Consider the following 20234-nt stretch of genomic DNA (forward strand, 5'->3'; position numbering starts at 1 on the left):
TGAGGATGCTCCATACTGTTTTCTGTACTGGTCGCACCAGTTTACAGTTCTACCAATAGTGCACAAGTGTTCCTTTCATCCACATCCTTACCAGCATTTGTTATATCTTGTCTTGTTGAGGATGGCCACCCTAAGAGGCATGAGGTGATATGTCAGTGATTTTGATTTGCATCTTTTCGTATAACTGTTGCCTTTCGTGTGTCTTTTATGGGGAAATGTCTAGTCAAGTCTTTTGCCCATTTTAAATTGGATTACTTTTATTTTTGTTATTGTGTTTTTATAAGTTCTTTCTGTTTTTTTGGATATTCACTCCCTATCAGATATGTAGTTTGCAGTATTTTTTTCCCATTTCATAAGTTATCTTTTCACTTTGTTGGTTGTTTCTTTTGCAAAAGAAACTTTTAGTTTGATGTAATCCCACTTGTTGATTTTTTATTTTGTTGTTTGTGCTTTAGGTGTTACATCCAAAAAAGTCATGACCAAGACCCATGGTAAGGAACTTTTTTCCTTTTTTTAATTTAGGAGTTTCATTTTTCAAGTCTCACATATAAGTCTTTAATCCGTTTTGAGTTAATTTTTGTAAGAGGTGTAAGATAGGTGTATAATTTCATTCTTTAACATGTGAACATCCAGTTTTCCCAGCACCATTCATTGAAGAAACTGTCTTTCTCCAGAGTGTTCTTGGCTCCGTTGTCAAGTAATAGTTGACCCTATATGTTTGGGTTTATTTCTGAGCTCTCAGTTCTCTTCACTGATCTATTTGTCTGCTTTTGTGATAGTACCATACTGTTTTGATTACTATAGCTTTATGGTATAGCTTGTACTGCTTTTTTCTTTTTTGTCAGGATGTCTTTGACTATTCAGAGTCTTTTGTTGTTCCGTATAAATTTTAGGAATTTTCCCTACTTCTGTAGGAAAATGCCACGGGAATCTTGATAAGGATTTGCATGAATCTATAAATGGATTTTGGCAAGTATGGACATTTTAACAATATTAGTTTTTTCCAGTCTGACAACACAGGATACCTTTCCATGTATTTGAGTCGTCTTTAGTTTCATCAATTTATTATAGTTTTCAGAGTAGAGATCTTTTACTTCCTTGGTTAAATTTATTCCTCAGTACTTTATTGCTTTTGGTGCTATTGTAAATGGGATTGTGTTCTTTATTTCTTTTTCAGGTAATTTGTTATTGTATAGAAATGGTACAAATTTTTGTATGTTAATTGAGTATCCTACAGCTTTACTGAATTCATTGATTAGACCTAACATTTTTTTTGGTGGAGTCTTTAGGATTTTCTATTTATAAAATCATGTCATATATAAATAGAGAAAAATCTTACTTCTTCATCTCCCTTTTTTTTTTTTTTAAGATTTTATTTATTTATTTGAGAGAGAGAGTGAGAGAAAGAAAGAGCACAAGAAGAGGGAGCGGGAGAGGGAGAAGCAGACTCCCTGCTGAGCAGGTAGCCCAATGCGGGACTCGATCCCGGGACTCCAGGATCATGACCTGAGCCGAAGGCAGTCGCTTAACCAACTGAGCCACCCAGGCGCCCTCTTCATCTCCATTTCTAATGCCTTTTATTTCTTGCCTGATTGCTCTGTCAAAGACTTCCCAATACAGCGTTGACTATGAGTGGTGAGAGTGGGCACACATGTCATGTTCCCTATCTTAAAGGAAAAGCTTTCACCCTTTGACCATTGAATATTGGAATAGATGTAGACTTATCATATATGGCCTTTATTATGTTGAGATTCATTCCTCCTATATGTAATCGGTAAGAGTTTTTATCATGAAAGGATGTTGCATTTTTTCAAATGCTTTTTCTGTACCTATTGCAATGATCACATGATTTTTTTCTTTTATTAATGTCATGTATCACATTGATTGATTGACACATGTTGAGTCATCCTTGCATCCCAGGTATAAATCACCCTTGATCATTGTAAATAATCCTTTTCATGAGCTGCTGAAGTCAGTTTGCTAGTATTTTGTTGAGAATTTTTGCATCTCTGTCATCAGGGATATTGGTTCATAGTTTTCTGGTGGTATCTTTTTCTGGCTTTGGTTATTGGTGATGTTGGCTTGTAAAATGAGTTTGGAAGTGTCACCTGTTTGATTTCTTAGAAGAATTTCAGAAGGATCAGTGTTAATTTTACTTTAAATATTTGTTAAAGTTTACCAGTGAAGACGTCTAGTCTTGGAATTTTCTTCATTGGGAGAGTTTTAATTACTCATTAAATCTCCATACCAGTAATTAGTCTAATTCAGACTGTTTCTTCTCAATTCCAGTCTCAGTAGTAGTAGTCTCAGTTGTATGCTTCTAAGAATTATTTAATTTCTTATAACATTTTCCTGTTTGTTGGCATATGATTGTTCATATTAGCCTTTTATGATTCTCTGTATTTCTGTAGTATCAGTTGTAATATCTCCATGTTTCATTTATAATTTTGTTGATTTGGTTCCTCATTTTTCCTTGATTTATCTAATAGTTTGTCAATTATATATATTCAAAAATCTACCTCTTAGTTTGGTTAATGTTTTCTATTGCTCTCCTCTTCCCTCCTTCATTTAGTTCTTCTGTAATCTTTACTTCCTTCCTTATGCTAGCCTGGGGTTCACTTTGTTATTCTTTTTCTACTTCTTAAGGCCTGGAGTTAGATGGTTTATCTGGGATGTTTTATTGCTATGAACTTTCTTCTTTGAATTGCTTTTACTGCATCTCACAATTGTTATTTGTCTCAAGATATTTTATTTCCACTTTAATTTCTTTGATTCCCTTCAGGAGAGTGTTGTTTAATTTCCATTTTTTTCTGCAGTTTTCCTCGTTACTGATTTCTAGTTTCATACCATTATGGTCAGAGAAGATATTTGGTATGATTTCAGTGTTCTTGAATTTGCTAAGAATTGTTTTTTGGCCTAACATGTTCTATCCTAGAAAATGTTCCATTTACACCTGGGAAGAATGTATTCTCTCCAGAGAGAAAGTTCTGTATATCACTGTTAAGTCCATTTTGTCTGTTGTGTTACTCAAATCTGCTTTTTCCTTATTGATTTGCTATCTGCATGATCTATCCATTGTTGAGTGGAGTATTAAATCCCCAACTATTACTGTATTGTTGCTTATTTCTCCTTTTAGGTCTGTTCATTTTTGCTCTATGTCTTTATGTGCTCTGACTGTAACATTGGGTGCATAAATATTTATAATTGTTACATCATCTTGATGTATTCACCCCCTTATCTTTTATATAATGACCTTCTTTGTCTCTTTTTACAATTTTTTAAAGATTTTATTTGAGAGAGAGATAACGAGCAAGGGAAGGGGCAGAGGCAGAGAGAGAAGCAGACTCCCTGCTGAGCAGGGAGCCAGACATGGGGCTTGATCCTGGGCCCCTGGGATCATGACCTGAGCTGAAGGCAGACGCTTAACTGACTGAGCCACCCAGGTACCCACTTTTTACAGTTCTTAAAGTCTATTTTGTCTGATATAAGTATAGCTACCCCTGGTTTTTTTATTGTTGTTGTTGGTTTGGGTTTTTTTTTTTTGGTTACCAATTGCTTGAAATGTCTTTCTTCACTTTCAGTCTACCTTTAAGTCTGAAATGGGTCTCTTGTAGATTACCATTTGAGTCTTGTTATTTTAATCCACATAGCCTTTCTGTGTCTTTGGAAAATTTAATCTATTGACATTTAAGGTAATTATGGATAAGGATTTACTATTGCCATTTTGTTGTTTTGTGTTTGTTTTGTAGATCCATTTGTTCCTTGTTTCTTATTCTTTTGTCTTTGTGGTTTGATGTCTTGTCATTATCAGTATACTTTGACTTCTTTGTCATCTTTTGTATAATTACTAAAGTTTTTCCCTGTGTTACCATGAGGCTTACATAAAATATCTTAAAATTTAACATCCTATTTTTAACTAATAGCAGCTTTAATTGAATTCCTAAGCTTTACACTTCTCACATCCTCACATTTTAGTTAATTAATGTTGCAATTTACATTTTTCTTATTGTGTAGTTAATATCAGATTATTAAAGATATGGTTACTTTTACTGTTTGTCTTTAAATTTCAAACTAGAGTCTTAAGTGACTTACACACCACCATTACCCTATTACAGAATCCATTTTTTTACTATTTATCATTACCAGTGAGTTTTACACTGCCTTCTTATGTTTCTATGCTATTAACTAGTGATCTTATATTTTCACTCAAAGAGCTCCCTATAGAATCTCTTGTAAGACAGGTTTAGTGGTAATGAAATCACTCAGCCTTTGTCTATCTGGCAAAGTCTATCCCTCCTTTATTTCTGAAGGACAGCTTCAGTGGGTATAGAATTCTTGATTGAAACTTTGGGTTTTTCTTATTTTGAATATGTCATCCCATTGTTTTCAGACCTGAAAAATTTCTGTTGAGAGGTCCACCTTTAGCCTTATTTGGGGTTCCCTTTTTTGTAATCTCTCTTTTCTCTTGCTGCTTTCAAAAGTCTTTGTCTTTGTTGGCATTTAATTGTAAAGTGTCTTGATTTAGCCCTATTTGAGTTCAACCTGTTTGGGTCCTTAGGGCCTCCTGGATCTGGGTATCTATTTCTCTACCCAGGTTTGGGAAGTTTTCAGCCATTATTGCTCTAAATATACTTTCTATCCATTTCTTTTTCTCCTGGTATTCCCATAATGCAAATATTATTTGTTTTCATTGTGTCCTATACTTCCTGTAGCCCCTCTTCACTTTGTTTTCATTTTTTTTCTTTTTGCTCCTCTGACTGAATAATTTCAATTGTTTTTCTTCCAGTTCATTGCTTTGTTCTTCTGCATGGTTGAGTCTGTTTTTGAAACTCTTTATTGAATTTTTTGATTCAGTTACTATATTTTTTAGCTCTAGGATTTGGAGTGTGTTTGATGATTTCTATTTCTCTGTTGAACTTCTTGGTCATGTATTGTTTTCCTAATTTTGTTTAGCTGTCTGAGTGTTCTTACAGTTCACTAAACTTCTTTATGAGAATTATTCTCAATTCTTTATCTGACAGCTCACAGATCTCCATTTCTTTTGGGTCAGTTAGTAGAGCTTCATCTGTTTCCTTTGGTGGTATCGTACTTACCTGATTTTTCACAAGATCTTTGATTCCCTAGGTTGCATTTGAGTAAGGGGTCTCCTCTTCCAGACTTAGCATGTTTGATTTGGCAGAGACATTTCTTACCAGTCAGCTCAGTCTGGGTTTCTGGACATGTCTGCTGATAACATCCTTGGGTAGGTGGGGCCTCCTATTAGAGTCTATTTTTGGGCAAGGCAGCTATTCATGCTCTGAGTTCAGAGGTATGTCAGGGACTGAGAATAGCTGGATAGCACTGCTGGCTTGGTTCCCTACTCAAGTCAGACTGTGGGATGGTCTTTGTGATTTCCTGGATTCTCTGGTTAGGCTTGCTAGAAGGTTGGGACTGGGTATTATATTTAGCCTTTGTTGGGGCTGTGAATTATCCTCTCTGCCCTAGCAGGGCAGTAGGATGGAACCCAGGGCCTGCATAGGTTGTCTGGGGACCTGATTCGGCAAGAGTTGCACTGAATATCCTGGTCAGATGAGACCACTGGTTTTGCTCTACAGACATGGAAAGCCATGTGCTGTGCTCTATTCAAGTGCCCTGTGAATGGGGATGTTGGGTGGGCTATGCAGTTTCCTGTGTGCTCTGGTTAGGTTCCCTGTGTGGGTGGGTTGAAGGTTGTGTTCAGCAGTAAGTGGGGCTGTGAACTAGTTTCCCTGGTCGGGTGCAGCAGGAGAAGCAGCTCAAAGGCCATTAATGCTTTGTGGTCTTGACTCAAGCCAACCCATGCCTCAAGTTCCCTGGCCAAACAAGACCACTGTTTTTTGGTGCTATCAGTTCTGCCCACCTATTTCTTGGCTTAAGAGTTGCTGGATCACACAGCTTCCAGGTGTTTTTGTCAGCCCTTCCTGTCAGATGGAGCAGGAGGCCATGCTTTGTAGATGTGGGGGCTGGAGATGGCTAGGTCTCTGGTTACTGTGTGGGCAAGAGCCCACTTTAGGCAACTCCGAACTTTCCTGAATAGATGTTCTGATCAGGAGGGTAGCTGTGGCTCAGCTCTTCTGCCAAGGCATGAGAAGACCAGGCACCAGGGCCAGCAGAACTCCTTCTTTGGGGACCCACATTTGGCAGGCCTGAACCCTGCCGAGTTCCCCAGATTGTGCCACTGACCTGGTTTGCAGATGAACAAAACCACTGGTTGGGACTATTACTTAGGCTGTGCTCACAGGAACTGTCTTCCAACTCCCAAGTGTTGGTTGTTGGAAGCCCCTCTCCTCTTCTCTTGTCACAGGCTCCTAGTGGTTGAGCCCCATGGCTTTCCCGTTAGTCCTTGTGGAGTGAAACCTGAGGGGCTCCAGCTAAGCAACCCACAACATTGGGTGGGTGGGAGGCTGGATGTCACCCATGGGCTCTCCCCCTAGAGGAACCGTAGGCTCAAGGGGGAATCTCTCCATGTAGTACTGAGCCAGCCTGGAGGAGGGGCAATGTGGTCAGCATGTAGCTGTCCCTCTTACCCTTCTAATGCAGTCTGTCTTGGTCTCTCTTGTGTTGGGGGGGGGCCTTAGCCTCACTCCTGAGCGCTCTAGGATCCTCTCAGTGGTATCTTGTCCATGAACAGTTGTTAGTCTTCTTGTGAAGGGGGGCAAAGTCAGAAACAACCTCTGTCACCATGTTGGTGATGTTATTCCTCTTCCCTCTCTTACCTTATTCCCATTTCAGCAAAATTTAATACCTTATTTAACAAATTTAACCTATTCAAAATACTGATGTAGGGGTGCCTGGGTGGCTTAGTCAGTTTAGCATATGACTCTTGATTTCGGCACAGGTCATAGTCTCAGGGTTGTGAGATTGGGCCCCATGTCAGGCTCCGTGAGCAGCAGGGAGTCTGCCTGAGATTCTCTCTCTCCCCCACCCTCCCCTCATTTGATTATAAAAGTGGGCCCTTTACATTCTAGAATGTAATGATAATTAAAAACCATGCAGTTGTAAATGTTATTTATCTCTGTCTAAACTTTCTCCACTAAGTTTCTTCAGATCAAAAGTTTATAATCAAACTCTTTTCAGAACTTTCAGCAGTCAGTGGTTACTAATGTTAAGTCATATTAACCAGTTACACAGTTTCTAAAACAATAGGTGATAAAACTTATTCTATTGTTAAATAGACAGGACAACCAAATTCTCTAGTTTTTAACTGGTGTTCTTATCAAAATGTTACACTGCTAACTTTGTTATACTAAATGCATCAGGCTGGTGGTTGGCCCACACTGTCGTGGTAATGCAATCTCTGGAATAGTAATAAAAGGTTATTTTAAAATGCTATGTTTTATAACATTTATAATTTAAACTGTTATATTTAATATGATCTGAATTCATATTTTAAGAACCAAAGAGTAAATGTTGCTTCTATTTTATTAGGTATTAGACCCGTGTTAGAGAAGAAGTGAATTATAATGTTTCAGCGTTTTTTAAATGATGAGATTCCAGAAAAAGGAAACAAGATTATAATAACAATTCAAAATATATTATTTAAGGAAAAGTTAAAGTGATCATTAAACCTGAAAGATAAGCTCAAGCAATTACAAAGCTCCTCAGTTAGAGACACATCTGCCAACCAAAAGGGGTGCGTTTCCACAGTGTACTCTGTCACTAGAAATACTGGTAACAGGATGGAAGGCAATGTCAGATATTCTAGAAAACAAAATATGTATCTGGAAGTGAAATACAGGGAAAGACTGAAGATAACAGGTTTGAGGGGAGAAGGAGTCGGGGCACCTTTTGAGCAGATGCATGCTATGACAAGGAAGATTTGCAATGATAACTCAGGTGATGGAAGAGGTCAGCACTACGTAGTGAACAAAACTTTCAGAGTCTAGAACAACATTTAAAATGGGGAATTTTCCGTTTATATATGTTTGATAAAAGAAATGGCTACTTCCTGTTCTTCAACAGCTGAAGAAACTAAGAGTTGGGCTGTTCTTTCCCTTTTCATTGCTACATTTTACAATTCTCAATGACACGTGCCATTTCTTGAATTACTTTTTATTTTAAATTGCACTGCTCCCTTATTTTTGGAAAGCGTTTCTTGTGTGTCCTTTATTTTGGATCCGCACAGGGGAACTTCAGGCGGTGAGAGACACCGCTTCATCCGAGTCACGGTCCTTGCCACTGTCTTCACTGGGTGCACACTCCCCACCACTTGGGGACCGGCAGCTCAAATCCTCCACCCCAGACTCCTGATCACTGTTGGCCGACAGATCTGGATCTGAGCTTTTCAAATTGTCTTGGGGTAGAATGAGAGCAGAATCCTCATCACCTTGGGAAGGGCTCCTGGATGGAAATGATTTCGTATTTCCACTGTAATCCTGAGGAGTGTTGGCTGTGCTGTTGTCTGAGGTGGAAAACCCTGAGTGTTTGCTGGGCTCACTCTGCTTACTCTTCACTTTAGTGTGATTCAACTGGACTTTTTGAATTTTTTCCAGCCTCTAAAAAAAACCGGAAACATAAATAATTTAGCATTTATTACTTTCCAGCTGAGTATAATGTTAAGAACATGGGATTTAAGTGGACATGGGTTCAAAGCTAGATTTTATGACCTTGGACAAAACAGTTAGATTCTCCGAGACTTGGTTTCTTCATCTCTAATTAAGGAAGGTAATACCTGCCTTAGTATATAGATTTTCTGTAAAATGCACAAAAAACAAGCAAAAAACAAAAAAAACTATGTAAAGCACCTGGCAATCAGGAGTCATCCTTCTTTCTATACCTGTAAGGTTTTACATAATGATTTTCATCCTGTGAACTCAAAATACATTTTTTTTTAACATCAGGAATGAGGTGTTTATTATCTAAGTTTATAAATTAAGATATAAGTCAATTACCATAAACTGCCCCCCCCCCAAATATACAATTCGTTGGTTTTAGTATAGTCACAAGGTTACACAACAATTAACTACTACCTAATTCCAAAATATTTTCATCCCCAAAGAAAACCCCATATCCATTAGTAGTTACTCCCCATTCCCCCTTCCGACAGCCCTGGCAACCACTAAGTTACTTTCTAGCTCTATGGATTTGCCTAGTCTGAACATTTCCTATAAATGGAATCATAAACCATGTGTTTTTTCATGTCTGGCTTCTTTTCCCTTAGTTTATGTTCTTGGGGTTCATCCACAATGTAGCATGTATCAATACTTCATTCCTTTTTATGACTAAATAATACTACATTGCATGAATATCCATATTTTATTTATCTCTTCATCAGATGATGGACATTTGGGTTGTTCAAAATACATTTTACCAGATTTCATCCTTTGGCATCAGCAAGGGAGGTGTTAAAAGATCAAGTATTACCTAATCATTTCAAAAGCATTCACCCTAAGTTGTTGTGTGCAAAGAGCATTGTACTGGGCAATATAAGTAACAGAGATAAATACAGATCCAGCCATAAGGAACTTGGAGTATGGAGGCAGAATTCAGGTAATGTAAGAATTTGGAAGAGGTCAAAATAATTTAAGAGGGCAGGTGGGATGGCTAGAGGGAAGAGATCTGAATAAGCTTCAGGAATGAAGGAGCATTTTAACAGGACTGTGAAGGAATTAAACTGGGGGGGGTGCTGGTGATGGTTAGAGCATTTATGGCAGGAGGGACAGTGAGAAGAAAAACACAAAAGTAGGAAGAGGTCATTGTGTACAAGAAGCAGAGAACAGTTAAATTTGAGCAAGGGCAACAACATGGATGGAACTAGAAGGTATTTTGCTAAGCAAAATAAGTCAATCAGAGAGAGACAATTATCATATGATCTCACTCATATGTGGAATTTAAGAAACAAGGCAGAGCATCATAGGGGAAGAAAGGAAAAAACAAAGTAAGACAAAACCAGAGAGGGAGATAAACCTTAAGAGACTCAATCTTAGGAAACAAACTGAGGGTTGCTGGAGGGGAAGGGGTCAGGGGGTGATGGACAGTGGGGAGGGTATGTATTGTAATGAGCACTAGGTAGTATATAAGACCCAGAATCACAGACCTGTACCCCTGAAACAAATAATACATTATATGTTAGTTAAATAAAAAATTTTTAAATTTGAGCAAGGACAATAGTAGAGAATAAAGCTGAAAGGACTGATTACTGAATTATGGGAAAATTTAAATGCCAGACTAAGGGGTTCTGACTTTGTTATAAAGGAAAAAGAGCCAATGTCTTTTAATTAAGGTTTTTCTAAGTAAATTTTTTTTTTCATTTTTAGTATTTTAACAAAAAGAATATTGGAACAGACCAGGAGAATCCTAAGCTTTTCATAAAGCTTGGGTACCTTTAGGAAGAGGAAATAAAACTGGCCTACTGATGTTGTGAGTGGACTTAAAAATGGCAAAAATCATAGAGGCTTTTACACCAGAGCTCTGGAATCCTAAAAACCTAACCTTTGCTTCATTTCAGTTGTCTCTGTGTTCAAGGTCTGTCAGCCCTGGAGGAAATTCACAATCATTGTGGAGCTCGAAAGATTCTCCATCAGAATCTCTGGGCTTAGAGCCCTGGTAGTAGGATTTTTTGTGAGGTGATTTTGATGCACAAAAACTATTTCTCCAGTCATGTAAACTTAAGGTCGAGCTCTCCATACAGGATCAAAGATGGTTTGTTTCACCCTTGCAGATTTATAATAGATTAAGATTTATGCTTGATTTCAAAAATTCTCAAAACCAACAGTTTACTAGTGACAGAATTTGTTTCATCCATCTGGCTCCTGTATGGACTTGAGTGTGCAACCCTAGACCTAAGTTCTTCTGTGGTACTTCTATCTTGAAAGGTGATGTTTCCTGGTAATGTTATGGGAACAACCAGAGAAGTCAGCCTCACCAGCTACCTCTACATGACTATCTATATTGGTGGGGTCCCTGAACCATAGTGCATGTCCCCCAGGCCATCATTCTCAGGGGTGACTATCCATTAGTAAAGGAGTAGACTTTGTTGGAACTCGTCTTGTGATAATTTCGTCAACTTTCATTTCATTAGACATTACCAATCTACACCACATATGATCTTAGGAGCGGGGAGAAAAGGCCTTTCATCTTATTTTAATATTTAGTCTCAATTCAGAATTCTGGTCCAGACCACAGGAATTGGTTGCCAGTTCTTGAGCAAGTGAATGACCTGATGATGCCATGGAGTTTTAAGATGAGTGAAGCAGAATGAAGCAAAGAATCCAAGTGGTTTTAGTGAGTAACTAAACCATGGTATCACTGGAAACAAAGTTATATAATTAGCAAAAATATGTATATTATAACCTTCCTGGCCAATTACTGGGAAATTATAAAAGCCAAAAATTAGGCTGTTGCTAAGTTGGTCTCAGCTATTACCATTCATAGGCTAATGTAATAATAATATTCTAAAAAGTAGAGAAAATTTTACCACATGTGCATATATCTGATTTTGTTCTTTCACTCTGAATCCCATTTTTTAATGTACCTTTCAGAAAGAATTTTAGTTCTCTCAAATAACAGTAATAAATAAAACCTGACCTATTATAGGAATAACCAACAAGTTCAGCAAACCATGTGAGTGAGCCCCGAGCCAGATATCTAGGTGGGGTTCTGTTTCAGGTTATCCACTTAGCTAAAAATATGAAATGGCTATGTTGCTGCGTTCACATATCCTGAGTCATAAGAGGTGTTCATGGAACAGTGGTTGTCAAGAAATAAGCATCAAAAAGAGACGAATAAGAACGAGCGTGTCTTACTTCTTCCAGGGCCTCTAGTTCTTCCTGCAGCTGCTGGGTCTCCTCCTTCACTGCCATAAGGTAATCCGTAACAGACTGTCGGGGCTGCAGTCCCTTTTCAAAGCGATTGTACATCCCATTCCAAAACCTGCAAAAGATGGCAGAGCTTTAGGATACTGCCATAGCAGTCTGTAAATTCACTCCCTCAAGTCTTCTAAGGTATCTATAATGCCGGAGTCCTAAAGTCCTAATGATCACGAATTACGGGCTCAAAGACGACACTTACTTAAGGTAATGATTTCATGTTGATGTTCTCTTTTTCTTGGGTCAGTAAAGTTCTTTCAGGAGGATAAATTCATGGTGAGTCTACTTGTACATATGGTCCTGAAATAAGAAGGCCTGTATCTTTCTAAAGTAGACCGAAGTAGCCATATTACCATATTTTTTTCTTTTTAAGAAAATGGCTCTTAGTTTTGAAGTAAACTTGGAAAATTAGTGATTATATTAACATTTAGAATCTCTCAGTTGCAGATTTGAGGGTTTTGGCTTGTCTTTTTTTTTTTTTAATCACAACCACCAAAAATTGACATTTCCGTTTGCAATAAATCTTTCTTCTTTTATCCTACACAATAAAGCATACTGGATTGCAAAGAATAAATAGTATTATCACAGGGATGTCTGTAGATCTATGCTTTACTTAGAAAAGTACTTTGAGGGCAGGGTTTTAGTATCATTCATTGTTTTATCCATAGTGCCTAGAATAGTGCTGGACCCTCTATAACATATTTGTTGACTGGCTATTACTAACAAATTAGGAGCAATACAATTGATTGCATTGTATCTCAACAGCTCTCAAAACTGCTGTTTTATGGCTTTTTTTTTTTTTTCCAGTGTGACAGTAGTCTTTAAAATTCTGGGCAAATAATTAGATAGAAATAATTAAGAACAAAAGCAAATTGATGAGGGGAAAAAAAAAAACTATAGAGGAAGCCACTAAGCACTAAGTATGTTTTCGGGGGTGCATAGGGAGAAAGAATGTGGTTTCTCAGTTTGTTCTGTGTAAGTTTGTCTTTTTGCTGACCTCTGAGACATCCTTCACATCATACAACTTCCACATAGAGAAGCCAAAGGATAAAATATAACCTACATCTCTAATAGAATCTGTAGGATGCCACCCTGCTCTCCCCATCCCAATATATATACAGTCTTAAAAATAATTTATTTCCACAGGGAAATAGTTCCACTAGGCAGAGTTTCAGCAGAAAAAGAAGGTAAGCTAAGTCATGATCACTACCTAAACTTGTGATTCCACATTTAACTTACAAGACACTTGGTTTACCTGGTCCATCCTTTCCTCTATCCTTTCTTGCTTCCTTCCTTTCTTCTTCCCTCCCTCTCTGTTTTTTGGTTCTAATAATACTGGAACTTACATTTTTAAAGATCATTATTATAAAACACTGACTTCTTAAGAATTCCATATGTAGGGGGAAGGAAGGGGAGAGGGGACACTGGCAAAAATACCAGATCAGGTATTTAAAGCATCCTCTTTTAGTGTGTTTTACATCCAAAAAAAAAGCCTTAAGGCTCAGTGTTCATCTGCTTTGGCCTCCAGATAAACAGTGGCAGAATCTAGGTTCATAAGCATACTGAGTAAGGTCCTAGAGGTTTACATACTTGTACATGAAGTTGAATGGCGTTGAGGGGAGACAAAGTGTTCCCCAGGTCTGACTGTGATCAGCTCTAAATAGAGGATTCATATAGTCAGCCCGATTCTTCCACAGGTGAGCCCATAAAGAGTATGTTCTTTCTTGAATTCTGTTATAAAGAAAAGAAGCCTGAAAATGACCCATCTTGGTTCTTAGCAATTGTAGATATGTAATATTAAAACTGGAAAGGGACCAATAATTGTTAGATGAATATCCCATGTCCCTGTTCTGTAGCAGGGAAATTTACAGTCTGTGTGTCCTCGTGATCTAGCAGAAGGGCACTGTAAGAGTCTCAACTTCTCTGCCATCTGAACTGGCCTGGACAAGATGTTTAATTCCTCTGAGTGTAAAACAAAACTTTATGTAATTTGGGGGAAATTTTTCCCCAAATAATCACTGAAATTTTATTATTTGCTAGGTAGTATTTAAATGCTTCACCTGTTTTCTCTGATCCAGCCCTCACTGAACTCCTACGAGATCTGTCCATTGTACAGGTGAGGAAACCGAGGCTAAGAGAGATTGAGCAGTTTCTCTCAAAGTCACATAGTCACAAAGACACATAGTGAGTGGAATAGCCAGGATTCAAAGGCAAGCAGACACCATTAAAGTGATGGGTCTGTCACAGCAAAGCACAAAACTGTCTAGGAAAAGAGGTGAGCTTGAAGGAAGCACTCTGCTGCTTTTCATCATTTACCATTTAGCAGGAATCACACTTGAAGTTCGTGAGAGAAAACAAACTAGTATGCACCTGAAAAAGCCATTTTCTTTCTGTTCAGACTATATAAAACCAGTAAAGTCCATTTTACTTGAACTGATCATTTCCAGAATTAAATCTGGTATCATATACACCAGAGTTAAAATCATTTTATGAACATTTCAAAACTGTTCTCTCATTGCAATTCATAAAGCACTTTGCTGTTCAGTTTTTGACTTAGCAATTTATTTTAAATTCTACATTTCACTGACTTTCCTCCTGGTTAAAAACAACACAGTTTTAATCTGAGTAAAAGAATGACTGGAGTTTCGAATTTGCTTTCCCAGTTAGATTTGCAGTTCTTACTCGGAGAGTATATCCACTGAAGATGTCTAACTTTTTCCTTTTAAGTACAAAAATTGCTTCCTCTGACTCCAGGAAGTTTCCTTTCAATGTGAGTGCATCAAGTCTGCCACCCTGTCTGTGGATGTCAGTGGGGCAAATGAGCTTGTGTCTATCTTTGTCACTGACATTAAACCGTTTATGAAGTGATGTCAGGAAAAAGAAAATAACTTTCATCTGCCAGTATCGCTACGTGGCTAAAATAGTCTCCAGAATTTTAAAATGTCATCTGAAATTCTCAATCACAAAATCCTTAGATAAAAATTAAACAGGAAAACACTTACTTGAGCTCTTGTCGCTCCTTTTGGCTATTACATAAGAAGTTTCCAAACTGGCAGGAATAAATGTGATGTTGAATGTGAATCAGAAATCTCTCATTGAACTCAAAGGCACAGGGAAATTGTTCCATTAGCTGCCAGACACACTCAATGAACTGATCAATAACTGGAGAGATTTCTTTTGGATCACCATCTAGATTGCCATATCTATACAACAAAATATTAAGAGACTTTATAGGAAGTTGAGGTTTTTTATTTACAAAGCTATAAATGCAAAAGCCCTAGTTTACATACAAGAAGACCTAATTTCTAGACAAACCTTATAAACCTGGGGTGCAGAAGTGGAAAAAATTAACTTCTTAAATTCCACTTTCAAGAGAAACTGTACTGAAGGTCTGGCTAGAAAAGGGACGTACAGTTACAAAAGAAAGCATCAGTGCAAGAGAGAAAATTCAAGGAAACTTGCCATGGCAAAAGAACATTCTTTTTTTTTAAGAGCATTCTTTAATTCAAGTTGTAAAAGTACATTCGCGACTTTTGAAGTAAATCTTCCGCTTTTTTAATAGAGCATTCTTTAATTCAAGTTTCCCAAAAGTACTTCAGGACTTTTGAAATAAATCTTCCACTTTATTTAATTAGCAATTTGTGGGAGTGTTAAGAGTTTTTCGCTTTTGCACTGTTTTGTTGGAAGGGAAGAGGAAGAAAGACAACTTGAAAAAAAATGTGGTTTCCTAAGTTTCTCAGGATATTTTTAGAGCAATGTTAAAACCTGTCCCATAATTTATTTTCCATGTGACAATTCCCATACTCCCAGACTCCCATACCTTTATATCTCCCATCTTTGTTTTTCAAGAGTACATCAGAAGCTTCTCCCTCACATTTGTATTGATTTTTTTAAGTAGGTTCCATGCCCAGCATGAAGCCCAACATGGGCTTGAACTCACAACCCTGAGATCAAGACCCAAGCCAAGATCAAGAATCAGATGCTCGACTGACTGAGCAACCCAGGCACCCCTTGTATTGATTTTTAAATGAAGACTGCCTAGTCCTTTACACTATCATGTGAATTTTAGAATCCAAAAGGGTTATTTGGGTGCCATCAAATTCAAAATAACAATATAGAACCTCATCTGCTCAGCAATGGATGACCAACTTTAGGAATAGAAATGAGTAAAGATCAGTTTAGAGTTCTTCCAAGAACTTCTTCTCAGAAGTTTCAGTTCCACTCAACTTGGTAGCTTTAAAAAGGGTTTCCTCGTGAAACAATTATATAGCTAGTCTTTGTCCATTTCCACATTCTTTCTGTCCATTATCCTCTATCTCAGAGATACTGCTGCCACTAGATGGTAGAACTTCATGATACAATGTATACAACAAAACTTTAACTTTTTGAATAAGATACACAAAATAAGGCTATTTTCCCCACTAAATTGAAAACTTCAGAAACAGAGTTTTTTTTGTCCTACACATTCAAAACAACAGATTTTTAAGTATTTTTTTTACCTGTGATTAAACTTATGACCAAAGGAAATCCAGTCCTTTTCAATTAATACCTATACGAAAAAGAATATAAATATCATGGAGAGAAGAAAACAAGGAAAAATAAGAGACCCCAACCAACAATGTTGAAGGATTCAAAGGATCTTGGAGAAGTCACTATCCTCAGGTAGTGCAGATGAATGCACACTCATTGTCCACCAACACAGATGGGTAGCAGAAGGGCAAGCTGAAGGTCATCCACAGGAAAAATAAGTGGGAATGGATATTTGAAAACGTAATAGCAGCACCCACTGAGTGTTTTCTAGAAACACTGTTCATAGTGCTTCATATATAATCTCATTTCACTGTGGGACAAGTATGATCACTCATTTTGCAGAAGGGGAAACTGAAAAAGAGGTTAAATACGTCTAAGATCACGCTACTAAGAAGTGGTTGATGCTACCTCATAACCTAGTTCTTTCTACACCAAAGCCCATCTCTTAACCAACAGGTCTCAGGGTAATATCAAATACCAACCTTCTTACAAGAACAATTAGGAGTATATTCCTGTGATCTTTACTACACATTAGAAAAATCCTAAAATGACAGGTGTTGGGGACATGATAGAGGAGTTTCAGCCCTGCTTTGGAGTTGGGGTAACATAAGTTTACAATCTCAAATTATCTGGATTTTAAAAAGAATCAAGTAATACAGACCGATCCCATCGCTATCACCAGTGCTCTAAAATGGCCAGAGATTTCCCTTAAAAAATATGGAGTGGTTGAAGTTTGCCCTTGACAACACGTAAATTTAATGGGGCAGAATCAAAAAGAATCCATGGTGGTAGAGGATGGTATGAAGGAATGTGTGAGCCAGAAACCCTCCAGTCTCCAAATGGAAAGGAAGGAACCCTAACCTCAGTCCAGGGGAGGGGTCTGAAGCTGGAGGATCACTCTGATGTCTCAATGCTATCACGGGGAATTGGAAGTTCTCTGACACTTTCCAAAAAAGGAGAAAAAGAAAAAGCCCATAAAGGAAACCTGCCTCTGCCTCTCCTCTCTTGTACCCAGAGTGTCAGCTGATCTTTCTCGGTGAAGGCGATCGAGCAGTAGAGATAGCCCATTCAGGCTCCTCTGTCAGCATCTATCCCTAGCATGGATGCAGGATCCACTGAAGCACTTTCTACCAAATCATGGTGCCAGAGGCAAGAACCAGGAACCACTTAGGAAGCCCCTCCAGTCATGTTAGGAACAGGGCTCCAGCTTGGCCAGAACTTCACCATCCCAGTAACTACACAAATATTCTGCAGGTGGAAGGAACACGTTGCACTGTGATGCACACCTAAAAGGTGAAAATCTAGGAAGGGATGTGCTCATAATTTCAACAGAGAGCACAGAAACACTGAAATTTCAGTACTCTCAGCTATAGTTGTGAAGGACTACCTAAAAAAATCAAAGTAGTAAAAAGTTTTTCCTCTCAAGGACTTTGCATGCAGAGGACAGAAAATTTTTTCTCCAAATATTTTTTCCTGAAAAATGTTTCCTACCACATGTTCACATGCTACCTCAAACTTGATTTATGAGCGAATAATGTATAAAATTCACTATTTTACAGACTACTGAATATATTTTATATTTGCCCCCAAATTCACATTTAATAATTAGCACTAATTTGAATTGGTTCCAATATCCCAGAAATTCACTTCTTTACTCCAAGACCATTTTCTACCTCTTCCCCTTTAATCTTGCTGATCTACTAAGAGAAAAATAACAGAGAGAGGGAAAAACAAGTTGCCAACAGTTGCCGAAAGGGAGGTCCATTTTGTTCAAGGCCCTGCGTGGGGCAGAAGCCCGGCGGCCGCACTCACCATAAAGCCCCTCAGAGTCCGGTAATGCGGATCCAGCAGGAGGCCGGCCACTGAGCACGCTTGGGCAGTCCTGTCCCAGCCGTCCGAGCAGTGAACAAGCACGCTCGCCCCTTCCTCTGAAACTGCCTAACAAACACAGGACCAGCAAAGAGTCAGAAAGAATGGCTAACAAAAAGGAAAAACGTCTCCTCAGACCTAGGTTTGGTTTTTATACCTATAGAAAGAAAAGGGGGAGAAAATAATAATAATTAAAAAAAACATAACCGAAAACAGCTAATTGAGTGTTTCGTGCCCCATCCAGTTAGGGTAGAGCCAAGGAGTCATATGATGCTGGCAACCAAAACTTTTCCTTCCCATTATACCCAGGAGCCACCCCAGAGCACTGCAACTACGTATACGTGCTACGCTTCTGAGCACCTCCAACCCTCCCGTCGGGGTTCGTAAGACCTTTCCAATATTGAAATTCTGCAGCTGCTACTGGTCTCAATCATTTCCAAAAAGGGAAAGACACAAAAATTATATGTAGTAAAACTATGAAATTAGAGATAAAAGGATAGGCGTCAAGTAATGGATCCTGGGGTAGGGGAAGGAAGAGAAAATAAGGTAAAAATTATAGCAGGGAGTCTCAAAAGAATTTCTGTCTGCTACTGCAAATGCACACAATTTTTAGCTGAGTGTTCTGGCAGGAAACATAAACTGGGAGACATAGTAGAGATTGCAACATAGCACTTTCACTACCAGAAATCCTATTTATTATTTATTCACTTTCTGTGTCCCATACCAGAATGCAAGCTCTTGTGAGAGAAGAGACTTGATCTGGTTTATTTGGCATTGCCTGCTCTGCACTTACAAAAGTGCCTTGCACTAAATAAATACTTGGTAAATAAGTGAATTATCTAATAAAGGGGAGCATACCATATCCTCAGAAAAGACATGGTTGTCTTTAGGTATAAATCTGAGAGGTATTTATAAAAACAAACAGAACCAACAAAAAACACTGAGAAAATAGATAATGCATCTAAAACCTGCTTACATGAAAGTCACAGCAAGGTTGTTCCCGTGGCAGAAGGGAACCTACCTACCAGGTCTGGAAACATGACTTGTTTACGCCATCGTGGCAAAGAAGTTGCGGTTTACTAAGATGGAAGACCGGCCTTGGTTACTGAAGTGTCACACATTTGGATGTATGTACTCTCCAGTAAAAAATTCTTTCCTCCATTTAGGGCCAGGCCTACCCGAAGAGAGAATACTCTGAAAATGTTTTACCGTTTACCGCTGTGCCGCCACCCTATCAACGAGCACTGTCCTCTCTTTCGCAGCAGTCACATGTTAAGAGGCCAAACACGGTGGTCGGCAAAGCCAGCTCCCCACTGGGCGAGCCACAGCTTACTATGCGGCAGCCTCAGCAGATGGGGAGGAAACAGCCTCTCTGGTCTGAAGTCAGAGTTCGCTGGCAGCGCTGCCCTTACCCATACCTTCGCGATGAAGATCCCTGCATCCATGATGGCCTTGATGTGCCTTAACCAGCCCGAGTTCTCCAGTCCCCACAGAAAGTCACTCATTGAGGGAGATTTCAGTTCACACACTGCAAGGTAAATCATGTGATGAAAGCAAACTTAAGACAATCTCTTACTTTATATATGCTCATGCGTGCAGGCAGTTTGTTCACGATTCCCTTCATCGCTGTATTTTCTGGAAGAAACTAAGTCAGGATATATGTCCATACTTACTAAAATTGATTCTACTGAACCACTTCAAATGAGGCTCTTCTACCTTCTCTGGTCCTAGGGGATGCTGCACTTGTTCAGAAGTATTATGTTTGTAAGGTTTAAACTCCAATATTAATGAAAATCATGGACCACAGTAAAGGACCAGCAGAGAAGATCTATTTACCCTTCCAGCAAAGATTGGCAGTGGGCCATGAATGAGCGGGCTACAGAGGAAAGTTCTTGTAACGAACCCCAGCACCTGCCCAGTTACAACTCTGTAGCACCCAACCACTTCCGTTTAGGACCACTGTGAAAACACAAAACCACCATCCCAAACATCTCAGAAGGAAATGCTCCA

The 20234-nt window shown here is 38.6% G+C and overlaps 1 protein-coding gene and 1 long non-coding RNA gene across 2 annotated transcripts in view; one reads left to right on the forward strand and one right to left on the reverse strand.

Moving 5' to 3' along the window:
• Positions 1–8150: 8150 nt before the first annotated feature.
• Positions 8151–20234, reverse strand: part of MTMR7 (myotubularin related protein 7) — a 106264-nt gene continuing 94180 nt past the window's right edge. The window contains exons 8-14 of the mRNA XM_064585616.1: positions 19643–19752; positions 18168–18293; positions 16325–16374; positions 14828–15028; positions 13416–13556; positions 11763–11889; positions 8151–8513 (exon numbers count right to left, since the gene is read on the reverse strand). Coding sequence (XP_064441686.1) covers positions 8151–8513; positions 11763–11889; positions 13416–13556; positions 14828–15028; positions 16325–16374; positions 18168–18293; positions 19643–19752 — 1118 coding nt within the window. The remainder of the gene's footprint in view (positions 8514–11762; positions 11890–13415; positions 13557–14827; positions 15029–16324; positions 16375–18167; positions 18294–19642; positions 19753–20234) is intronic.
• The window catches only part of LOC135363701 (uncharacterized), a 33863-nt gene continuing 25514 nt past the window's right edge, over positions 11886–20234 (forward strand). Inside the window, exons 1-2 of the long non-coding RNA XR_010409719.1 lie at positions 11886–13012; positions 19391–19759. This is a non-coding gene — a long non-coding RNA (uncharacterized LOC135363701). The remainder of the gene's footprint in view (positions 13013–19390; positions 19760–20234) is intronic.

Source organism: Mirounga angustirostris, unplaced genomic scaffold (assembly GCF_029215605.1).
Source record: "Mirounga angustirostris isolate CCGP_5_RB_7025 unplaced genomic scaffold, mMirAng1.0.hap1 SCAF_2, whole genome shotgun sequence".
NCBI lineage: Eukaryota > Metazoa > Chordata > Mammalia > Carnivora > Phocidae > Mirounga > Mirounga angustirostris.